This window comes from Grus americana, chromosome 35 (genome assembly GCF_028858705.1).
Source record: "Grus americana isolate bGruAme1 chromosome 35, bGruAme1.mat, whole genome shotgun sequence".
Taxonomy (NCBI): Eukaryota; Metazoa; Chordata; class Aves; order Gruiformes; family Gruidae; genus Grus; species Grus americana.
The window spans coordinates 471,822-493,171 of NC_072886.1; the positions used below are offsets into that span (position 1 = coordinate 471,822).

Sequence of the window (21,350 nt, forward strand, 5' to 3'; positions counted from 1 at the left end):
GGCTCTGTCCCATGCCCGTGTCGTCGTGTTTCCCCCCCCCCCCCCGTGCCTCAGTTTCCCCCTTCCTGGGGTGTGGGTGTCCCCCCCCCGTGTCCCCCCCGTGTCCCCCCCCAGGGGCTCAGGCGGTGCAGGCTGGGGGGGCTCCAGGGCTCCGGGAGAAGAGGGGGGGGCTGCGGTGACCACAGCCCCCTGGGGGGGCCCCCCCCGTGCCCCCCGCTGCCGCCTCTTCCCCTGCGGCCGCTGCTTCAGCCTCGGCTGTTTCCTCCTCCTCCTCCTCCTCCTCGGCGGGGCTGGGGGGCTGCGGGGCTGGGGGGAGCGGGGACAGCCCTGGCCCCGGGCAGGGACACGCTTGGCCCCCACGGTGGCCCCACAGCCCCCCCCCCCGGGTCCCCCCACTCCTTGGGGTCCCCGTGCCCCCCCCCCCCCCCAGTGTCCCCATTGCCCCCAGGGTCCCCGTTTACCCCCAGGGTCCCCATGTCCCCCCGGTGTCCCCATGTCCCCACGTCCCCCCAGCATCACACGTGCCCACAACCCCCAGGATCCCCAATATCCCCCTTGCCCCCAGCGTCCCCATGTCCCCACACCCCCCAAGTGTCTCCACGTCCCCCAGGGTCCCCAACACCTCCCAGTGCCCCACATCTCCCCGTGTCCCCACAACCCCCAGGGTCCCCACATCCCCCAGTATCCCCACACCTCCCAGTATCCCCGTGTCCCCACACCACCATATATCATGTCCCCATGTCCCCGCACCCCCCAGCATCCCCACATCTCCCCATGTCCCCACGTCCCCCAGTATCCCCACACCACCCAGTGTCCCCGTGTCCCCCAGCGTCCCCACATCTCCCCGTGTCCCCACGTCCCCCCCGTGTCCCCACGTCCCCCAGTGTCCCCACACCCCTCCAGTGTCCCCACACCCCCGATATCATGTCCCCGCACCCCCCAGCATCCCCACATCTCCCCATGTCCCCATGTCCCCCAGTGTCCCCACACCCCCCAGTGTCCCCACATCTCCCCATGTCCCCACACCCCCCAGTGTCCCCACGTCTCCCCATGTCCCCACACCCCCCACATCCCGCAGTGTCCCCGTGTCCCCACACCCCCCAGCATCCCCACATCTCCCCACGTCCCCGCACCCCCCCAGTGTCCCCGCACCCACCCCCCTCGCCCCCCTCACCGTTAAGAACCCCCTCGTTCCCGCTGTCACCGCCGTCGTCCCCAACGTCCCTTCCCCGGCAGGCGCGGAGGAGCGCCCCGCGCTCGGCGGGTCCCAGGCGGAGGGTGGCAGGGTGGGCGGCCAGCGCGTGGCGACGGATGTCCCCGAGGTGCAGCGACGGCAACGCGCGGGCGCAGAGGAGGCACCGCAGACGGTTCCCCCCCGCCTCCAGATCCAGCAGCAGTTCGGCCCGAAGCCACCCCCGCAACGAGTCACCTCCCGGACGTCCCCTCGTCACCGACATCCCCGAAGGGGAAGCTTTGCCACCCCTTGGGGACGGGGGACAACCACGACGACAGGGACGGGATGGGGACGGGGAACCTGTGGAGGCGACGGGGGGGATGCGCGCGCCTTGGGGACAGGAGGACGCGTTGGGGACGCCGCGGGAGTGTCAGGGGGATGGGACGGGGACCTTGGGGACACCGTGAGGATGCGTTGGGGACACTTTGGGGGCACCTTGGGGGACAGGGCAGGGACCTTGGGGATGTGTGGGGATGGGACGGGGACCTTGGGGACACCTCAGGGACGTGGGGGGACAGGGCAGGGACCTTGGGGACACTCTGGGGGCACCTTGGGGGACAGGACAGGGACATTGGGGACACCTCAGGGACATGGGGGGGACAGGGCAGGGACCTTGGGGATGTGGGGGGGTTGGGACAGGGACCTTGGGGACACCTTGAGGATGCGCTGGGGACACTCTGGGGGCACCTTGGGGGACAGGGCAGGGACCTTGGGGACACTTTGGGGGCACCTTGGGGGACAGGGCAGGGACCTTGGGGGCACCGTGAGGATGCGTTGGGGACACTTTGGGGGCACCTTGGGGACAGGACAGGGACATTGGGGACATGTGGGGATGGGACGGGGAACTTGGGGACACCTCAGGGACGTGGGGGGACAGGGCAGGGACCTTGGGGATGTGGGGGGACAGGGCAGGGACCTTGGGGACACCGTGAGGATGCATTGGGGACACTTTGGGGGCACCTTGGGGACAGGACAGGGACACTGGGGACATGTGGGGATGGGACGGGGAACTTGGGGACACCTCGGGGACATGGGGGGACAGGGCAGGGACCTTGGGGACACCGTGAGGATGCACTGGGGACACTCTGGGGGCACCTTGGGGGACAGGACAGGGACATTGGGGACACGTGGGGATGGGACAGACACCTTGGGGACACCTTGGGGACATGGGGGGATGCGTTAGGGACACTGGGGACACCTTGGGGGACATGGGGGGGACAGGGCAGGGACCTTGGGGACATGGGGGGATGCACTGGGGACATGGGGGGCCCATTGGGGAAGGGTGGGGACCTTGGGGACCTTGGGGACCCCTGGGGTCACATTGGGGACAACTGAGCCTGGACCAGGGGGCGGAGCCCAACCAGGAGATGGGCGTGGCCTATGAGGAGATGGGCGTGGCATGGGGGATGGGCGTGGCTTAAGCATGCCTGCTGTTGTGGGCGTGGCCTGTCAGTCCTGGGGCGGGGTTTGTCTTAAAAGAGGCATCAGGTGATTTAAAAGGGGCGGGGCTCCATTCGAAGGAGGCGGGGACCACATGAAAGGGGGCGTGGCTTAGATGAAAGGGGGCGTGACCAGCTCTATAGGGCCCACATGGTAGGGGTGTGGCCAACATTTAAAGGGGCATGTCCCGGTGTTGTGGGACCCACACCGAAGGTGCAGCCCGCATTTAAAGGGGGCACGGCCCAGATATTGGGGACCCCAATTAAAGGAGGCGTGGCCCAAATTTAAAGGGGCGTGGCTCATCTTAAAGGAGGCACGGCCCAGCTTTAAGGGGAGGGCGCACATTAGGGGTCCCCACGTCAAGGGGATCCAATGCAGCCCCCGTACCTGTCCCGCGGCCGCTGTTGGGGGGTCCGTCGGGGTGGGCGTGGAGCCCCAGGTGGGCGTCCCAGGATCGGAGGACGAGCTGCTTCTCGCGGGGTCCCCAGGCGCCGGAGTAAGGATGTTTCTGCCGGATGTGACGCTTGATGGTGCTGAGCTTGAGGGTAGCGAGGGCGCTGCCGCAGACCATGCAGAGCATCCCGTGCCGCGCCGCGTTGAATTCCATCAGGTATTCGGCTCGCCAACGCTCGTGGTAATACCGACGGTGATCCCGACCCGGGATACGGCTCCGACCCGGCCGCGATGCTCGTGCTTCGCAGTGGTCCGAGCTCCGACGGCCCCCCCGTGGTCCCGGTTCTGGCGGGGAGGCTGGGGGGGTGGGGGGGAAAGGGAGGTTAGAAGAAGGGGTGCATAGGATTTTGGAGGGGGGATGTCAGGGGGCAGCTAAGGGATGGAAGTGTCTTGGGGGATCAATGTATGGGGGGCTCCAGGGATAGGGGGAGGATTTGGGGGGGGGTCCAGGCATTGGGGAGCCTGGGGGGGGAGTCTGGTATGGGGAGTCCTCAGGGATGAGGAGGTCTGTGGGGGTCCCTGGTGATGGGGAGTCCTTGGGGGGACATTTTTAGGGGGCTTTTGGGGGTCCTCAGGGATAGCGTGGCCTCAGGGGGTCTTTGGGGATCCTGGAGGGGGAAACAGCCATATGGGGGTTTTTGGGGGTGCCTATGGGGGGTGGTCCCCTGGGTTGGGGGGGGGTCTCAGCCCTGCTGGGGGAGGGGGGGCATGACCCCCAGGTGTGACCCAAAATTAGGGGAGAATCTGGAGAGGGGGGAAATTTGGGAGTCTTAAAGGAGAAAGGGGGGGGGGAGCTCTTAAAGGGGCAGGGTCATCAAAAGTGTGGGGGGGTCCAGGGTCCATCTTAAAAGGGCGAGGGGGGGTCTTAAAGGGGCAGCGCACTTCAAGAGGCGGGGCTTGCGAAGGGCCATTTAAAAAGGGGCGGGGCATCTCAAAGGGGAGGGGCCCTTAAAGGGGCAGGGGCACATCAGAGGGGATGGGGGGGTTAAAGAGAGTGGGGGTATTTTAAAGGGGCGAGGGTGTCTTAAAGGGACAGGGGCACCTTAAAGGGACAGGGGCACCCTAAATTGGATGGAGGCATCTTAAAGGGACAGGGGCACCTTAAAGGGACAGGGGCACCCTAAATTGGATGGAGGCACCTTAAAGGGACAGGGGCACCCTAAATTGGATGGAGGCATCTTAAAGGGACAGGGGCACCTTAAAGGGACAGGGGCACCCTAAATTGGAGGGAGGCACCTTAAGGGTCCAGGGGCATCCTAGAGGATGACAGGGGATGGCAAATGGATGGGGGCACCCCCAGGGCCGGGGGGGGGCGGGGGGGATGGGGGGAACGGGACATCTTAAAGGGTCAGCGTCGCTCCCATTGTGCATGAAGGGGGAGCCCAGTTCCCCCTCCGCTAGAAAAGGGGGTCTCCTTAAAGGGACCGCACAGCCCACCCTCCCCTATTTCCCCCCCCCCCCTCACCGAGTCGGTGCTCACCTGGGCGGTCCGGGTGCGGGAGAAAGTCGGGGTCGGGGCGGGGGTGCGGGGGCTCCATGGCGGGGCCCGGGGCAGCGGCGGCGGCGGCGGCGGGCAGGGGCCGGCCGGGGTGGGGACGCCGCTGTGGGGCCCCTGGGGCTCCTTTAAGGGCTCCTGGGTAAATTTAAAGGGGCCGCGCGCCTTTGCCACCCCCCCCTCCCCCCCCCCCCGCGTCCCCCCCCCCCCCCCCAAGCTGGCCCCTCCCCGCGGCGGGGGGCTGCGGTGGGGGGTGATGAATTGCCGTCAGGTCTCAGCCCACCCCCCCGCCTTAAAAAAAAATAATCTCTCCTTCCCATTAGGAAAAAAAAAAAAAAAATGTAAGGGGTGGTCCCCCAAGAAAGGGGGGGGGGGAGGGGGAGTCCTTGGATGCTCCCCTCCTCCATGTATCCTCCCCCCCCCCCCCCTCCATCCCCACTCCCACCCTGCAGCATCGCCCCGGGGTCCCCGGGTCTATGGGGCACCCGAGAAGCCATCACCACCCCATCCCCCCCCCCCCCCAAATCCCCGGGCTAAGCCCCGCCCCTTTGGTCCAGAAAGGGCGTGGCTTGGGCGTGGAGACCACACCCTCCCTTTTGGGGGAAGGGGGCGGGGCTTACATGTCCCCGCCCCATCTCCTAGGCTTGGCCCCCTCCGTACCGGTCTCCCAGTACTCCCAGTGTGCCCCTCCCCGTTGCAGCTGGGGATCCCAGGCGTCCTCCCACCTCCCCCAGTGCCCAGGGAGGACCCAGGCGTTCGGGACCGCCCCCCCCCCCCCCCAGTCCCCACCAAAAGCGGGGAGAGGACCCGGGGGTCCGCTCCCCCCCCCCCATTCCCCCCAATATCCCTTTGGGGTCGCCAGCAAGAATGGGGAGGAGGGATTCGGCTCCGCTCGGATGTTTCCGTCAGTGCGCGGAAAGACCCGATGTCGGCCAAGAGGTGTTCGGGTCTTTCCGGATTCACTCGGGAAAGCGGCGGCGGAGGCGGAGCTCGGCTCTTCGCGCGGCTGTCAGCGGAGACTGCCGAAGGTGGTTTCGGGTATTTCCGCGCCGGGATGAAGCCGGCGAAAAGCGTCGGGTGATTTCGGAGCGCCGCCGGAAATACCCGAAACTAGGAAACGGCACGGAGCCGAATTTTTCCGGAAAGAGCCGAAGTGAAGTGGGAGGCGTGTCGGGTGTTTCCGGCGCGGCGGCGGAAATGGCCGAGGGCCGGCGGTGGCGGCCATGTTGGGAGCCGTTGGGTGCTGAGGAGGCGCGGGTGTGAGGCGGCGGCGGCGGCCGGGCCGGGCGGACTCGCCGCCCTCCTTCCCCCTTCTCCTCTCCCGTCCCCCTCCCCGGCCTCCCCCATGCCCGTGGCCTGGCCTCCCCCCGCTCCCTGAGCGCGGCCCGGGGTTCCCTCTTTCCCCCCCCCCTTCCCCCTCCCCGCACACCGCCCGCCGCGGCTTCCCTCTATCGCGATAGTCGGCGGCGGGGGGGGGGGCCGCCATGTCGAGCAGCGGTCGTAGCCCTCTACCTACTGTCAACGAGAGAGACGCGGAACAGGTAGGGGCGATGACGGAGAGGGTGTATGTGAGGGGAAAGGGGGGAGGTCTTGAGGGGAGCCCGGTCTCTCCGTGGTGGCCGTTTTGTGAGGAGGGGGGAAAAAGGGGTCTGGGGTCGATTTGTGAGGGGAAAAGTGGGGTCTGAGGGGGTCGTGGGCCCTTTTGTGAGGGGAAAAGGTGGGTCGTGGGTGATTTTATGAGGGGAAAGGGAGGTCTGAGGGAGTCATGGGCTGTTTTGTCGGGGAAAAGAGGGGTCTGGGGTCGGTTTGTGAGGGGGGGGAGCTGGGTGATTTTGTGAGGTAAAAAGGGGGTCTGAGGGGACCTAGGCTGTTTCATGAGGGGGGGGGAAAGGAGGTCTGAGGGGGTCGTGGGCCGTCTCGTGAGGGGGAAAAGGGGATCCTGGGCCATTTTGCGAGGAAATAGGGGGGTCTGAGGGGGTTCTGTGCCCCTCCATGAGGGGAAAAGGGGGTCTGGGGTCATTTTCTGACGACAAACGGGGGTCTGAGTGGGTTGTGGGCTGTTTTATGAGGGGGAAGGAGGGTCTGAGGGGGTTTGGGCCCCTCCATGAGGGGAAAAAGGGGGGGTCTGGCTGTGCCCTCCTCCAGCCTGGCCCGTCTGCAAGGGGGTCCTGGGGGTCCCAGCTCCTTCTACAGTCCCCCCATGAAGTACCCCGGGGCCTCTCATGGCCCAGACCCCCATGGGGGGTGGAGAGGACCTGAGCCAGGACCCCCCATGGGTGCCGGATCGGGCTCCTCCATGGGACCTGGTGTAGGTTGGGGGGTGCTCCTGGGCTGGACCCCCATTCCATCCCCAGAGGGGTCTGGGGTCTCTGGGGGGTACCAGAGTGTCCCCCTTTTGCCAAAGGCAGGGATGAGGGGGTCAGGGTTTGCACCTCAAAGGAAGGGGGGGCAGGCAGGGGAGTACTAGCCCCCCACATTGGCCCCCTTGGGGGGGATCTGGTATCTGCCAGGGGGTGTGAGGTTTGGGGTGTCATTATCGTCGTCCCCCCCGTCTTGGTGGCTGCGCGGACTGTGTGTGGGGGCGTGAGCCCACCCCCTTCCCTGCTGTGCCCCCCCCCCCCCTCGGGGGGGGGGGTGGGTTGCGGGGGCGGCATCGCTGCCATGGACTGGGCGCCCTCTGAGGGGGGGGAACTGTGAGGTGTGTACCCCCCCAAATTATGTGGGTGCCCACCCTTGTGATGGAGGGGGTCAGCCTTCCCCCCAGATGAGGAGGGTGGGGGTTCACCCCCTGTGTCTGTTGGGGGGAGTGTGAGGTCCAGACCCATTTGGGGGGCAGCTGGAAGAGGGGGGTGTCACCATTTTGGGGTGTTGGTCTGAGGGGATCTTGGGGGTCCTCCCTGCTCACAGCTTTGGGTGCTGCTGGGGGGGCCCCCACTTATGCATCAGCCTTTTTGGGGGGCACCTGGGGGACTTCCCCAGCTGTGTGGCACCCCCATTTTGGCTGGTATTTTGGGGGGCTCCCCATCTTCTGCAGTGGAGGGGAGGGGGTGATCCCCAAGTGACGGGGAGGGAGCCCAGCAGGATGCGGCCCGGGGCAGGAGGGGGAGGCACAAGTGTTTTCGTCTCCGTGTCCCCAGTGCCGAGGACAAGGCGATGCCACCCGCTCTCTGGCCATCACCGTGGCGTCAGGCACCCCCTTCGTTTTGGGTTGTTTTGGGCCGTTTTCTGCTATTTTTCAGCCGTTATGTAACAACAGAGGAGAATTCTTCCCAGCTGGGATGATTTGGGGAGGGGGTGGCGGAGAGTTGGAGGGGCTGCTGCCGCATGTCCCCCTAAACCGGTATCTGAAATCGGGGTGCCTCGCCCGCCCCCCTCCCCCCCCCAGTTTCTCCATCACATGGAGGCCGATCTGGCATGTTTTTATATATATATATATATATATAAAAAAAAATTCTCAAAAATAACTAAATTTGGCTGACATTTCAGCGCCGCCGCACCAAAGCTGTTTCACCATCTCCCGTCGGCCGCCGAGGCGGCGGTGGGGAGTGGGGGGGAACCGCCCGCTGCAGGTAGACAGGGCGGCGGTTCCCGGTTACACCGTTACTGGTTATCGGTTGTGCTGTAGCCGGTTGCCACCGGTTTTGTGCCCATGACGTGGTTGGGTGTTGGCGGCGTCGGCATCGCCGGCATCTCAGCCTCTTTGCGCCGGGATCTTTAGACCTGACTGGTGACATCACCCCCGGACCTACTGACATCACCTCCGGACCCAGTGACATCATCACCGCAGCCATTCTGGTGGCAGTACCCAGTGGTTTGGTTCAAACGGCAGCCAGCGAGCGAGACGGGGCCCTCCTGCCCCAACATGTCTCATTAGTATTGATTTTTTGGGGTTTTTTTTTCCCCGTTTTAAACCCCCCGGTGCTTCAGGTGTTCCCCAAACCCATGGCACAACACCACAACTCCCCCCCCCCCCCAAAATCCCGTGGCCCGGCCGAGACGACGTCAGCCCCAACCGGTCGAGCCGGTCTGGCGTTCCCGGCGCTCCTTTAGGAGTTCAACTCTCGGCAAGCTTCCGCTGGCCGCCGGCACCACCCCGCACCGAGCCGGCCGCGGTCGTTGGCGTCGCCGGCACCGCCGCGAGCTGAGCCGGTTTGGGGTCGCCGAGCGTGAGTCCCTGCCGTGGCGCTGGGTTTGGGGTGGGGAAACTGAGGCACGAGGGGTTTCGGCAGCAAGCAAGGAGGGTTTAGAGCTGAACTCGAGGCCCGTTTAATTAACGAGAGTTTGGTTAATGAGCGCCAAGCCCGGCACCGCTCTTCGTAGCCGCGGGGGGATGCCGAGGGCCAAGTCCTTCCCCGCTGTGCCAAAACCGGGAACGCCACAGCGGCCGCCCACATCCCGGTGAGGGGAGGACAGCGATGTTGATGACCCCTCGGTGTTTCAGCACCGCACCGGCAAAGCCCGGAACCGGCGGCACTTTCGGCAAAGCCTCACCGGGCTCCGGCGCAGCCGCCGCCGCTCTCCCAGCACGACCTTTGCCAGCGCTTGGGGGGGGGTGGAGGAGAGCCGCCAGCGCCGCGGGATGTTTGCTGGCCACTCCAGCTTCGCCGATAAGAGGTGCCGGAGAAATGCCAGGCACGCTGGCCACTTGCAGACCCCCACGTGCTTGGTTTTTTTTTTTTTTTTTTTTTTTTTTTTAATTTTTTTTTGGGAGGAGATCCGGCGTTGGTGCCGCTGCCGCCGCACGCCTCAAAACCCCGAATTAATTCCCCGGCAGCGCGGCCAGATGGCGAAGAGCGCTCCCCGCCCCGTTGCCACGGCAGTTCTTTGGCAGAAAAAAAAAAAAAAATCTCATTCTTCTTCACTTTTCCCCATCATCCTCCCGGCAAAGAGCTGGATTTTGGGGGAGGGGGAGGATCCAGCCCCCCCTCCTATGCCCCCCCAGACCTCTTAATGCTGCGTTGCCCCCCCCCCCCCCAACTCTGGGGGCTCAGCGCCTCACGATTGCGCCATCACCGGCTGAGCAACACCAAAAACTTCCCCCCCCCCGCCCCAGCTTCCGCCGGTGGTTTCCTTCCCACGGGGGGTGTGTGTGTGTGTGTGTGCAGGCACCCTAAGAGTATGACCCACCCCCCTAAAACCCCAGCGATGTTTTGGGGTGGGGCGGGCCTGTGGTAGCCCCAAATCCTGGGGGAGGGTTTGGCTCGACTCCCCCGCCTGCTCACGCGCGCCCGTTATCTCCGGTGTCACCGGAGCAGTGACAGAGTGGCGACGGGGCGGGGGGTGTGTGTGTGTGAGGGGTGATGTTTTGCTCCCCGTAAGGGAACACCTAGAAAGTGTCCCCAAAGCTGGGGTGACCTTTTGGGGGAGGGGGTCTTTGGGGGCTTTTTGGGGTGCAGGACAGAGGGTTTTGGAGGTGGTGGTGTTTTGGGGGATGCCGTGGGGCTCCCCCGTTTTGGCTGTGGGGGTGAACGCAGGCATCTTTTGGGGTAAAAATCACAACGTTTGGGCACCCCCTTTTGGGGAAGGGATTGGGGAAGGGGCAGCCGTGTCCCCGTCCCCTCCCCGGGACGGGGTGTCACTGTGCTGGCCCCGTCCCAGCCCAGCCCGAAACCGCGACGCTTGCGTCACGTATCGGGGGCGGCTCCCGGCCTGCCCGGGGCGCGGCACAGCACCGTACGGCAACGGCGCTCCCGGACTTTGCTCCCGGCTTTACCAAGAGCCTCCGGACCCCCCCCTGCCCCCAGAGAACTCTTGAGGGGGGTGGGTGGAACGACGACAACGGGGGACGTTGAACTGATTGTCCCCTTGGTGCGTGTCCCCCAACAGCCGGGTCCCACGGAAGGGAAGGGCGGCGGGAAGGCCAACATGCTGCGGGGCCGGAATTCGGCCACCTCCGCCGATGAGCAGCCCCACATCGGCAATTACCGTCTGCTGAAAACCATCGGCAAGGGCAACTTCGCCAAGGTCAAGTTGGCCCGGCACGTCCTCACCGGCAAGGAGGTGAGTGTCACCGCGGCGAGGGGACAGTCCTCGTCCCGCGAGTGCCACCGCGGCGACGGGCTCCCGGTCTTCGTCCTGTGGGCGCTACCGCAGGGACGGGCTCCCGGTCTTCGTCCTGCGGGTCGCCACCGCGGTGCGGGGATGGTTCTGGCTCCCGGTCCTCGTCCCCACGAGTGCCGCTGTGGCACGGGGACAGATTGCTGGTCCTTGTCCCCATGAGTGCCACCGTGGGGATGGTCCCAAGCTCTTTGTCCTCATCCCGCGAGTGCCGCCGTGGTGCGGGGACAGGCTCCTGGTCCTCCCTTCACCGGTGCCACCGCAGCGCGGGGACGGGTTCCTGGTCCTTGTCCCGGGAGTGTCACCGGGAGTGCCGCCGCGGTGACACCAGGAGGTTCCTGGTCCTCACCGGCGCCACCATGGCACGGGGACAGCCTTGGGGACGTTTCCTGACCCCTTCTCGTCCCTCCCAGGTCGCCGTGAAAATCATCGACAAAACGCAGCTCAACTCCTCCAGCCTGCAGAAGGTGGGAGGGGGGTCCAGGGTGGGGCAGCCGCTTTTGGGGGGACGCGGGGCGGGGCGGGGGGGGGCGTTGCAGCATCTCACACGCACCCTCTCCCTGTTCCTCGCAGCTCTTCCGGGAAGTGCGAATAATGAAGGTCCTGAACCACCCCAACATAGGTGAGCCCCCCCCAAAACACACACTGGGACACCTGTGCCCCCCCCCCCAATCCTCACCCCTGGGCGGGGAGGTCCCAGTGGGTGGCCCCCACCCTGCATCCCCCCACCCACCTCCAGCCCCGCTTTGCCCTTTTTGCAGTGAAGCTCTTTGAGGTGATCGAGACGGAGAAGACGCTTTATCTCGTCATGGAGTACGCCAGCGGGGGTGAGCAGCAGGTGGGGGGGGGGAGCACAGCAGGCAGGGAGCAGGCAGGGCTGCCTCTCACCCCTGCCTTCTCTATTGTGTCCCCCTCCCCCTCGTGTCGTGTGTCGTCCCCCCTCCCCCAGGTGAGGTTTTTGACTACCTGGTGGCCCACGGACGCATGAAGGAGAAGGAGGCCCGGGCAAAGTTTCGACAGGTCAGGGGGGGGACACGCTGGTGTGACACGCCCGAGGGGGTTTGGGGATACCCCTGTGTCTCTGAATGGGGGGGCTGGGGGACACCCCGTGCCACCCTCTGGGGTGGGGGGGCCCCCCTGACACCCCCCTCTCCTGCAGATAGTGTCGGCTGTGCAGTACTGCCACCAGAAGTTCATTGTCCACAGGGACTTGAAGGTGAGGAGCCTATCCTTAAAAGCCCCCAGCACCCCATGGGACCCCCAGGGCAGCACCCAGGCATCTCTGGGACCCCCTGGGAGGTGCCAGGACCCTTGGGGCACCACCCAGGCACACTCAGAACCCCCAGGGCAGCACCCAGACACCCCTGGGATCCCCAGGGCAGCACCCAGACATTCCTGGGACCCCCTGGGAGGTGCCGGAACCCCCGGGGCAGCACCCCGGCACCCTCGGGACCCCCAGGGCAGCACCCAGGACCCCCACAGATATCCCTGGGATTCCTAGGGCAGCACCCAAATACCATTGGGACCCCCTGGGAGGTGCTGGGACCCCCCAGGGCAGCACCTGGACATCCCTGGTTCGCCCCAGAACAGCACCAGATGCCTCCAGAACACCCCTCCTCCCTGGCTGCACCCACGTACCCCGAAACTCCCTCAAGCAGAGCACCCAGACACCCCTAAATCCCCTTGGATCGCTCTCCCTCTGTCTGGGACAGGCGGAAAACCTGCTGCTGGATGCGGACATGAACATCAAAATCGCCGATTTTGGCTTCAGCAACGAATTCACTTTCGGGAACAAACTGGACACGTTTTGTGGGTCCCCTCCCTACGCCGCCCCCGAACTCTTCCAGGGGAAGAAATACGACGGCCCCGAAGTCGACGTCTGGAGCTTGGGCGTCATCCTCTACACGTTGGTCAGCGGTTCCTTACCCTTCGACGGGCAAAATCTTAAGGTAACGCCCGTTTTTGGGGGGTGGGGGTCCCCCCGTTGTTTGGCAGGGGGAGGGGGGGGAAATTGCAGTGTGTTGATGGGTGCCTTTCACCTCAGGAGTTGCGGGAGCGGGTGCTGCGGGGCAAGTACCGGATCCCCTTCTACATGTCCACCGACTGCGAGAACCTGCTGAAGAAGTTTCTCATCCTTAATCCTACCAAGAGGGGCACCTTGGAGGTGAGGGGGTGGGAGACCCACGGGAGCACCCCCAGTGTGGTCCTGGACACCCCTGGGACACCCGAGTGCGGTCTTGGGCACCTTCAGCGTGGTCCTGGACATCCCTGGGATCCCTTAGAACCTCCTAGCGTGGTCTTGGGTGCCCCTAGGTTTCCCCAGGGGACCCCCCCAGTGTGGTTCTGGGAACCCCCTGAGCACCCCCAGCGGGGTTGTGGGCACACTTGGGACCCCCTAGCATGGTCCTGGACACCCCTGGCACCCCCTGAGCACCCCCAGGATCCCCCCAGTATTGTCCTGGACACCCTCAGGACCCTCTGGGCACCCCCAGAAGTCCCCTGGAACCCCCAGCAGTTCTCAGCCCCCCCCCCCAGTGAACCCCCAACACAGCACCAGGGACCCCTGGACCCTCCTGGCCCCCCAGAAGTGACCCCTGGGATCCCCAGACACCCCCCCAACACCCCTTTTGGTGCCACCCCCCCCCTCCCCAGCAAATCATGAAGGATCGCTGGATGAACGTGGGCCACGAGGACGACGAGCTGAAACCCTACATGGAACCCGTGCCAGACTACAAGGACCCTCGGAGGACAGGTAGGACCCCCCCCCAACACCTGAGTCCTCTTTTGGGGAGACCGGATGGTCCTCAAGGGCCCCCCCTCAGGATGCTGGGGGTCCCCCGCTGAGGCCTGGTCCCCCCTAGAGCTGATGGTGTCCATGGGGTACACGCGGGAGGAGATCCAGGAGTCGCTGGTGGGACAGAAGTACAACGAGGTGATGGCGACCTACCTGCTGCTGGACCACAAGAGCTCGGAGGTGCGGGGACATCGGGGGAACGTTGGGGACATCGTTGGGGGGGGGGAGTTACGGGGGGGGCGCAGGGGATGCGGGGACCCTCAGGGAGAGGTGACGCAGGTGGGACAAGGGAGCACGGAGGAGATGAGGGTACGTGAGGAGGGTCGTGGGGACGGAGACAACGAGGGGACGTGAGGACAACGAGGTGACATGGGGACATGAGGAGACGTGGGCATGTGATGGGACACGGGGACAACGAGGGGACACGGAGGAGGAACGTGGAGATGGGGGACAGGTATGACGGGGCTGGAGGATATGAGGGGACACGAGGGTCACGGGTATGACACGGAATGTGGAGGGGGTGAGGGGACACAGGCGTGATGGAGCGTGCGGGATATGGGGGGGGACACTGAAGGGACACGGGGAACATGGAGAGGATGAGGGGACGTGGGGACAACGGGGGACGCCGTTCTCCCCGGCAGTACCCTGACCCTGTGCCAGCTGTGCCCCGTGCCATCACATCCCTCCGCCCCAGCTGTGCCCCGTGCCGGCACGTCCCCGTGCCAGCGCGTCCCCGTCCCCAGCTGTGCCCCGTGCCAGCGCGTCCCTATCCCTGCACGTGTCCCCCCCCTCCCCTTCATGCCAGCGTGTCCCTGCCCTGGCTGGTGGGTCCCCACACCCTCCACCGTGTGCCACACGTGTGTCACGCGTGTCCCCCCTCCTCGTGTCCCCAGCTGGAGGACAGCCTGGCGCTGAAGCCGCGGGTGGCCCCCGACCTGGCCAACAGCTCGGGCCCCTCCCCGGCGCACAAGGTCCAGCGCAGCGTCTCCGCCAACCCCAAACGCCGCGTCAGCGACCAGGGTGAGCCCCCCCCCCCGCGGCATCCTGGGGTTGGGGGGCACAAAGTGGGGGGGTACCTGTGTCCCTGGTTGGGGGGGGGGGCATGGGTGAGCCCCCAGACACCTGGGTCCCTGTGAGGGGGGGACAAGGGGGGATGGGGGGGCAGGTTCCTTGGGGGTGGGGGGGCTGGATGCCTGGGTCCCTCGGGAGTGGGGTCCCAAGACACCTGGGTCCCCATGGGGAAAGGGGGGGTGTGTGTGAAGCAGGGCCCCCCCCCCCACATACTTGGGGGTCACCTGGGTCCCCGAGGGTGGTGGGGATGAAGCGGGGGGGGGGGGGGGGGGCCCTGTGGGGTGAGGTGGGGGGGGGAATGGGTCAGTGGGAGGGTGGGGATCAGGTCCCCTTTGGGACCCCCCCCCTTGACACCCCCACCCTACAGCCGGCCTCTCCATCCCCACCTCGGCCTCCTACTCCAAGAAGACGCAAGCGGCCAACGCTGAGAACAAGCGAGGAGGAGGAGGAGGGGAGGAAGAGGGGGGGCGGCGGGCAGGCAGCACTGCCAAGGTGCCCCCCAGCCCCCTGCCTGGCCTGGAACGAGCCAAGGGCACCCCCTCACCTTCCACGGTCAGCACGGGGTGGGGGGCAGCTGTGTTTGGGGGGGGGACAAGGTTATCTGGGGGTGCAGGGGTGGGAGTGGGGGGGGTCCTGGGTTCCCTGGGAGGTGGGGGGGCTGCAAACCTGGGTCCATCGGGGTGCCCTGGTTCCCCTGGGGGCCTGAAGGAGGGCGGGTCCTTTATTTGGGGGTGCCTGGACACCTGGATCCCCCCTGAGTGCCCCCCTTGTGTGTGTGTCGTCTGTGTTCCCCCCCCACCCCAGAACAGCGTCCTCTCCACCGGCACCACGCGGAGCCGTAATTCCCCGCTGCTGGACCGGGCCAGCCTGGGCCAGAGCTCCCTGCAGAACGGCAAGGACAGGTAGGGGGACCCCCCCTTGCGCCCCCACAAATCCTCCCATGCCCCTGCCCCCCCTTAATGCGCGCTCCCCCCCCCCCCCGCCCCCCGCTTTTCTCTCCTAGCCTACCCGCGCCGGGCTGCCGGCCCTCACCCGCTGCCCCCCCGGCCCCCGGGGCCCCCCCACGGTCCCGGCAGCACCCGAAACCCGCCGCCACCCCCGCCGATGCCAACTGCGAGGCCCCCCGGCCCAGGCAAGGCCCCCCCCCCCCCAAAATCCCAGCATGGGGCCCATGTCCTGGGGGGACCCCTGGGAGGGTTTGGGGGGGTCCCCATGTGCCTCTCCCTGACCTTGCCCGGTACCCCAGCATGTCCCCAGGGATTTGGGGTGACTCGGGGCGCTGGCGTCCCCCTGCCCGGTACCCCAGCATGTCCCCAGGGATTTGGGGTGACTCGGGGCGCTGGCGTCTCCCTGCCCGGTACCCCAGCATGTCCCCAGGGATTTGGGGTGACTCGGGGCGCTGGCGTCCCCCTGCCCGGTACCCCAGCATGTCCCCAGGGATTTGGGGTGACTCGGGGCCTCCCCTAGAGCAGGGAGGGATTTGGGGGCATTGTGGGGTGCTGACAGGTCCCTAGGGTGCTGCAGGGTGTCGGCATGTCCCCGCAGTGCTGTGGGGTGCCGGGGCGGGGGGGGTCCCCATGGCACTGTGGGGCGACACTGGGTCCTCGGGGTGCCGGCAGACCCCTGGCAGCTCTCTAGGGTGCTGTGGGGTCCCTGGGGGGGTGCAACAGGGTGCTTGGCAAGTCCCTGGGGTGCTGCGGGGGAGCCAATCACCCCCCCTCGTACCCCCATTAACCCCCCCCCCCCACTTTTCTCCCTGTAGTGGGGTGCCCAGCCGGGTACCGGCGGCTTCTCCGTCAGCCCACAACGTCAGCCAAGGTCCCGGGGAACGACCCAGCTTCCCCCGGGGGGTTTCCAGCCGTAGCACCTTCCACGCCGGGCAATTGCGACAGGCGCGCGACCAGGCCCCCCTCCCCTACGCTTTGCCCCCCGGTTTGCCCCCCGCTTCTCCCTCCGGCGCCAGCCAAGGTCGTCGAGGTCCCTCCGCCAGCCTCTTCAGCAAGTTCACTTCCAAGTTCGTCCGGAGGTGAGTTGGGGAGGGGGCGGGCGTGCGTGCGTGTGTGTGTGTGTGCTGGGGGGGTGTGGGGGGGGGATCGTCACCCCCAGCGTGTGACTTCTCGGTGCGTATCCCCTGGGGCTGCCCCCGTGTACCCCCCAGGGCTCTTCTGTGTCCCCTCTGTGTGTCGTGTCCCCCCCCCCAGGGGCTTCTCCTGTGCCACTAGTGCCCCCCCACCTCGGTGGCTTCTCTGTGTCCCTTCTGTGTGTCCCCTCGTTCCCCCCCAGGGATCCTCTTGTGTCCCCCCCCCCCACCTTGTTCCCCTTCACGGCTCCTCGGTGTCCCCCCAACTCTCTTCCTCAGCCCCCCCAGGGCTCCTGTGCCACTCCTGCCCCCGCCCCTCAATGTCCCCTCTGTGTGTCCCCTTGTCCCCCCCCGAGCTTCTGTGCCACTCCACGGCTCCTCGCCGTTCCCTCTGCGTGTCCCATTGTGTCCCCCCCCCATGTCCCCTCTCAGCCCCCCAGGACTCTTCCATGTCCCCCCCCCCTTGTCACCTGGGGGCTTCCCACATGCCCCCTCATCCCCCTGGGCCCCTCCATGTCCGTCCCCTGTCCCCCCCCGGGGCTTTTTTGTGTCCCTCCTGTGTCCCCTCTGTGTGTCGTCCCCCCCTACCAGGGCTTGGGACACCCCCCTCCTGTCCCTGTGTGTCCCCCCCCGCTGTGTGACCCCGCAGAGCCGGGGAGGCAGCAACAGGGTGTGTGGGGGGGGTGTTTGGGGGAAGGGGGGGAGCAGCTTCACCCTGGCTGACCCCATCCCGGCTTTGGGGGGCTGGGGGAGGGGGATCCCCCAAATATCAGGGTCCCCTGAGGTGTGGGGGGGAGGGGAGTGGCTCTATCCTGACACCCCCCCCCCTCTTTTCCACACCCCCCCCCCCCTTCCCACAACGTCGCCCTTCTCTTCTGTTTGTCTTTGTAGAAATCTGTCTTTCAGGTTTGCCAGAAGGTAGGGCCGCGCCGGACGCCTGGGTGTCCTCCCCCCCCCAAAACCCCTGCATGCCACCCCCTCCTCCCACAACCCCCCCCTTCTACCCGGGGAGAGCAGGTCCCACCCCCACCCCACCCCCAAAAAAACCCACCCTCCCCCCCCCCCCCCAAACCCCCTTGTCAGCGCTGCACGGCCCCGCATGGCCCCCTCCCCGCTCGGCCGCAGCTATCTGTCTGTCCGTGTGTGTGTGTGTGTGTGTCCCCCTCACCGTGTGTCCGTGTGTCTGTCCCCCTCCCCCCGCCGTCTGTCCACCCGGATGTCTGGGGGGGTGGGGAGGGGTCCCGTGGGGGGAAGGGGAGGGGCTGCCCCCCATTTTCCTTCCCCCCCCCCCCCCTTTTCACTGATCTCTGCCCCCTCTTATTTCTCGAGGAACCCCCACGAGCCCGAGAGCAAGGACCGGGTGGAGACGCTGAGGTGAGTGTGGGGATGGGGTCCCTGTGACCCCCCCAGTTCCCCCCCAGGGTCCCTGTGACACCCCAGACCACTACCTTGTCCCCGCAACAACACCCCCGGGTGTCCCTGGGACACCCATGGGACTCTGCGTCACACCCGGGCACACCGCGCCAGTCCCGGTGACATCCCCATGGGACACCGAGGGTCCCTGTGCCGGTTTGGGTGACGTCCCCTGGGACACCCAGGACCATGGTACTGGTCCTGGTGACATCCCCAGGGTCCCCAAGCTGATGGTGCTGGTCCTGGTGACATCCCTGGGACCCCCATGACCACGGTGCTGGTCCCAGCGACGTCCTTGGGACACCTGGTACCACCATACTGGTCCAGGTGACATCCCCAGGGTCCCCAAGCCCACAGTGTGCTGGTCCTGGTGACATCCCTGGGACACCCAGTACCACCATACTGGTCCCGGTGACACCTGCGGGGTCCCCACAACACCCCGGTACTGCCGTGTACCAGTCCTGGTGACATCCCCAGGACCCCCAAGCCCACAGTGCTGGTCCCAGTGACCTCCCTGGGACCCCCGTGACCATGGTACTGGTCCTGGTGACATTCCCAGGACCCCCCAAGCCCACGGTGCTGGTCCCGGTGACCTCCCTGGGACACCCAGTACCACCCTACCGGTCCCAGTGACACCTGTGGGGTCCCCACAACACCCCAGTACCACCCTACTGGTCCCAGTGACATCCCTGGGACACCCCGGTGCCACCCTACCGGTCCCAGTGACACCTGTGGGGTCCCCACAACACCCAGTACCACCCTACTGGTCCCGGTGACATCCCTGGGACACCCAGTACCACCCTACCGGTCCCAGTGACACCCGTGGGGTCCCCACAACACCCCAGTACCACCCTACCAGTCCCTGCGACACCCAGAACCTCCACCCCGATCCCCGTGCCCCCCCATAACCCCCCTCCAACTGCCACCACCCCCTTTTTTTTTTATTTTATTATTTTTTTTTTTTAAAAAAACACCCCCCGCTTTGTCCCCTTCACCCCGCGCGCGTTTCTGTGTCGTCCCCCCCCTCACTTCAGACCCGCCGTCGGTCCGGAAAAAGAAACCCGCGAAGCCAGCGGTCGCGAAGCCAAACCTCGTTCTTTACGTTTTACCTGGAGCATGAAAACGACGAGTTCTTTGGAACCGGGAGAAATGTTACGGGAAATCCGGAAAGTTCTGGACGCCAACAGTTGTCGTTGCGAACCGCAGGAGCGTTTCGTCCTCCTTTGCGCTCACGGAGCTCCGGGTCACGATTCTTTCGTCCAGTGGGAAATGGAAGTTTGTAAACTCCCGCGTCTTTCCCTCAACGGCGTCCGCTTCAAACGCATCGCCGGGACCTCCATGGCCTTCAAGAACATCGCCTCGAAGGTGGCCAACGAGCTTAAGCTCTGAGGCGGTGACGATGTCATCGCGGACCGGCTTGGGGGTTGTTTTTTTCGGGGGTTTTTTTTGGTTTTTTTTTTTTTTTTTGAGGGGGGGGGGGATGATGACGGGGACGGGGGGGGGGGACACGCACGCCACCATGAATTGAGGCCCGAGGGACCTGCCCCGGGGGTGGCGTGGGGGGGGGTAGGGGTGGATTTTTTTTGGGGGGGGGGGGGGGAGCCTTTTTGGTTGGTTTTTGGTTTCGTTGGTTGGTTTTTTTTTTTTTTTTTTTTTTTTTTTTTTTTGGATGGACTTGGGACTTTTGGGGGACGTTTGGCGTGGGCCGAGGAGGCCTCGCGGGGACGTCCTTTTGGTGGCCCGTGGAAACTTGCGGGGACGGCCTTGGTGGCCTGGGGTCTCGTGAGGACTTGTGGGGACATCCCTTGGTGGCCTTATGGACCTGTGGGGGTGTCCTTGGTGGCCCGGGGCCTCGTGAGGACCTGTGGGGACATCCTTGGTAGCCCATGGACCTGTGGGGATATCTTTGGTGGCCCAGGGAACCTGTGGGGATGTTCTTGGTGGCCTACGGACATCCCTTGGTGGCCCACGGACCTGTGGGGATGTCCTTGGTGGCCCGGGGCCCTGTGAGGACTTGTGGGGACGTCCTTGGTGGCTCAGTGACCTGTGGGGATATCCCGGATGGCCCAGGGACATCTGTGGTGGCCCATGGACCTCTTGGGCTGTCCTTGGGTGGCCCAGGGCCTCGTGAGGACTTGTGGGGACGGCCTTGGTGGCTCAGTGACCTGGGGGGATGTTCTTGGTGGCCCACGGACATCCTTGGTGGCCCGGGGTCCTGTTGGGCCGTCCTTGGTGGCCCACGGCCATCCTTGGTGGCCCAGGGCTGTCCTTGGTGGCCCAGGGTCCTGTTGGGTCATCCTTGGTGGCCCATGGACATCCTTGGTGGCCCAGGGTCCTGTTGGGCCGTCCTTGGTGGCCCACGGACATCCTTGGTGGCCCAGGGCTGTCCTTGGTGGCCCAGGGTCCTGTTGGGTCATCCTTGGTGGCCCATGGACATCCTTGGTGGCCCGGGGTCCTGTTGGGCCGTCCTTGGTGGCCCAGGGCAGTGTGAGGACACGTGACATCATGGATGACGTCATGGGTGACGCGGGGACCTGGTGGGTGGCCCAGGACCTCCCAGGGCCATCCCCGAGCTTTACGGGGGACCGGGACACCCCGGGGGGGGGGAGGGGCCTTTCTGTCGCCATGGGAACAGCCCAGAGCCTTAGGGGGACACCCCCACCCCACCCCCCCCCCACCCCGGGACCCCCAGTGGCCTTATGGGGACATGGTGATGTCACAGGGACCCCCCACCCCCACCCCTGCCTGGGGGACACCAGGATCTCCCCTCCCCTCCCCCCCCCCACTCAGGAAGGGCCCCCCCCCCCGGGGGGGGGGGGGAGGGGTTCTGCTGCTGCTGGGGGCTGCCCCTCCCCCTCTGGGGGGGGGTGTCGCCCCCTTTGACCTGCTGTAGCCCCGCCCCCAGGGGCACCCGGGGGTGGGGGAGGGGCTGCACCCCTTTACATACCTCGGGGGGGGGGGGCTGTGGGGTGTCCCCAGCCCCTCCCCCCCCCCCCCAGGTGGGGGTGGCACCCATGGGTGCTGCTACCCCGGGAGGGGGTGGGGAAAGGGTGGGGGTGGGGGCACCCTGGGGTGCTGCTGGGGGGGAGGGGCAGTCTGCTGGCCCCGCCCCCAGCCCCGCCCCCAGCCAGCGCCGCTGTGGATTTTCCAGGTTCTAGATTAAAAACTTTCCAGAAAGATCCGTCGCCTCTGCCCAGTGCTCCCAGTAACCCCTCCCAGTAACCCCCCCCCAGTGCTCCCGGTAATCCCCTCCCAGTTCTCCCAGTAACCCCCCAAGTGCTCCCAGTAACTCTCCCAGTATCCCCCTAGTTCT

General features: G+C 66.1%; 3 protein-coding genes across 6 annotated transcripts; 2 read left to right on the forward strand and 1 right to left on the reverse strand.

Moving 5' to 3' along the window:
- Positions 1-57: 57 nt before the first annotated feature.
- On the reverse strand, positions 58-4,785 carry ZFTA (zinc finger translocation associated). Its single transcript, XM_054808336.1, has 4 exons — positions 4,608-4,785; positions 3,062-3,424; positions 1,175-1,534; positions 58-327 (listed from the first exon to the last, which is right to left on the reverse strand). Exons 1-4 carry the CDS (start codon positions 4,663-4,665, stop codon positions 119-121), a joined length of 990 nt encoding a protein of 329 aa, XP_054664311.1. The 5' UTR covers positions 4,666-4,785; the 3' UTR covers positions 58-118.
- A 1,018-nt stretch (positions 4,786-5,803) lies between these two features.
- Positions 5,804-19,493, forward strand: MARK2 (microtubule affinity regulating kinase 2). Of its 3 annotated transcripts, none has more exons than XM_054808358.1 (18): positions 5,804-6,163; positions 10,449-10,622; positions 11,093-11,146; positions 11,253-11,301; positions 11,441-11,506; positions 11,629-11,699; positions 11,839-11,895; positions 12,392-12,628; positions 12,724-12,843; positions 13,332-13,431; positions 13,541-13,653; positions 14,367-14,493; positions 14,912-15,096; positions 15,349-15,446; positions 16,307-16,570; positions 17,516-17,542; positions 17,954-17,998; positions 19,072-19,493. In XM_054808358.1, the coding sequence occupies exons 1-18, from the start codon at positions 6,107-6,109 to the stop codon at positions 19,424-19,426; spliced, it is 2,199 nt and encodes a 732-aa protein (XP_054664333.1). In that variant the 5' UTR covers positions 5,804-6,106; the 3' UTR covers positions 19,427-19,493. The 3 variants fall into 3 exon arrangements, with proteins under 3 accessions (XP_054664333.1, XP_054664335.1, XP_054664336.1); XM_054808361.1 differs by lacking the exon at positions 5,804-6,163 and adding an exon at positions 8,710-8,788; XM_054808360.1 differs by lacking the exon at positions 17,516-17,542 and having other exon boundaries at positions 5,805-6,163.
- A 153-nt stretch (positions 19,494-19,646) lies between these two features.
- On the forward strand, positions 19,647-21,087 carry LOC129198745 (translation initiation factor IF-2-like). 2 transcript variants are annotated; one of them, XR_008574518.1, is made up of 2 exons: positions 19,647-20,429; positions 20,530-21,087. XR_008574518.1 is itself a non-coding variant. In XM_054808333.1 (2 exons), the coding sequence occupies exons 1-2, from the start codon at positions 19,924-19,926 to the stop codon at positions 20,928-20,930; spliced, it is 927 nt and encodes a 308-aa protein (XP_054664308.1). In that variant the 5' UTR covers positions 19,655-19,923; the 3' UTR covers positions 20,931-21,087. The 2 variants fall into 2 exon arrangements, 1 of the variants encoding a protein (XP_054664308.1); XM_054808333.1 differs by having other exon boundaries at positions 19,655-20,449.
- The last annotated feature ends 263 nt before the right edge of the window (positions 21,088-21,350 follow it).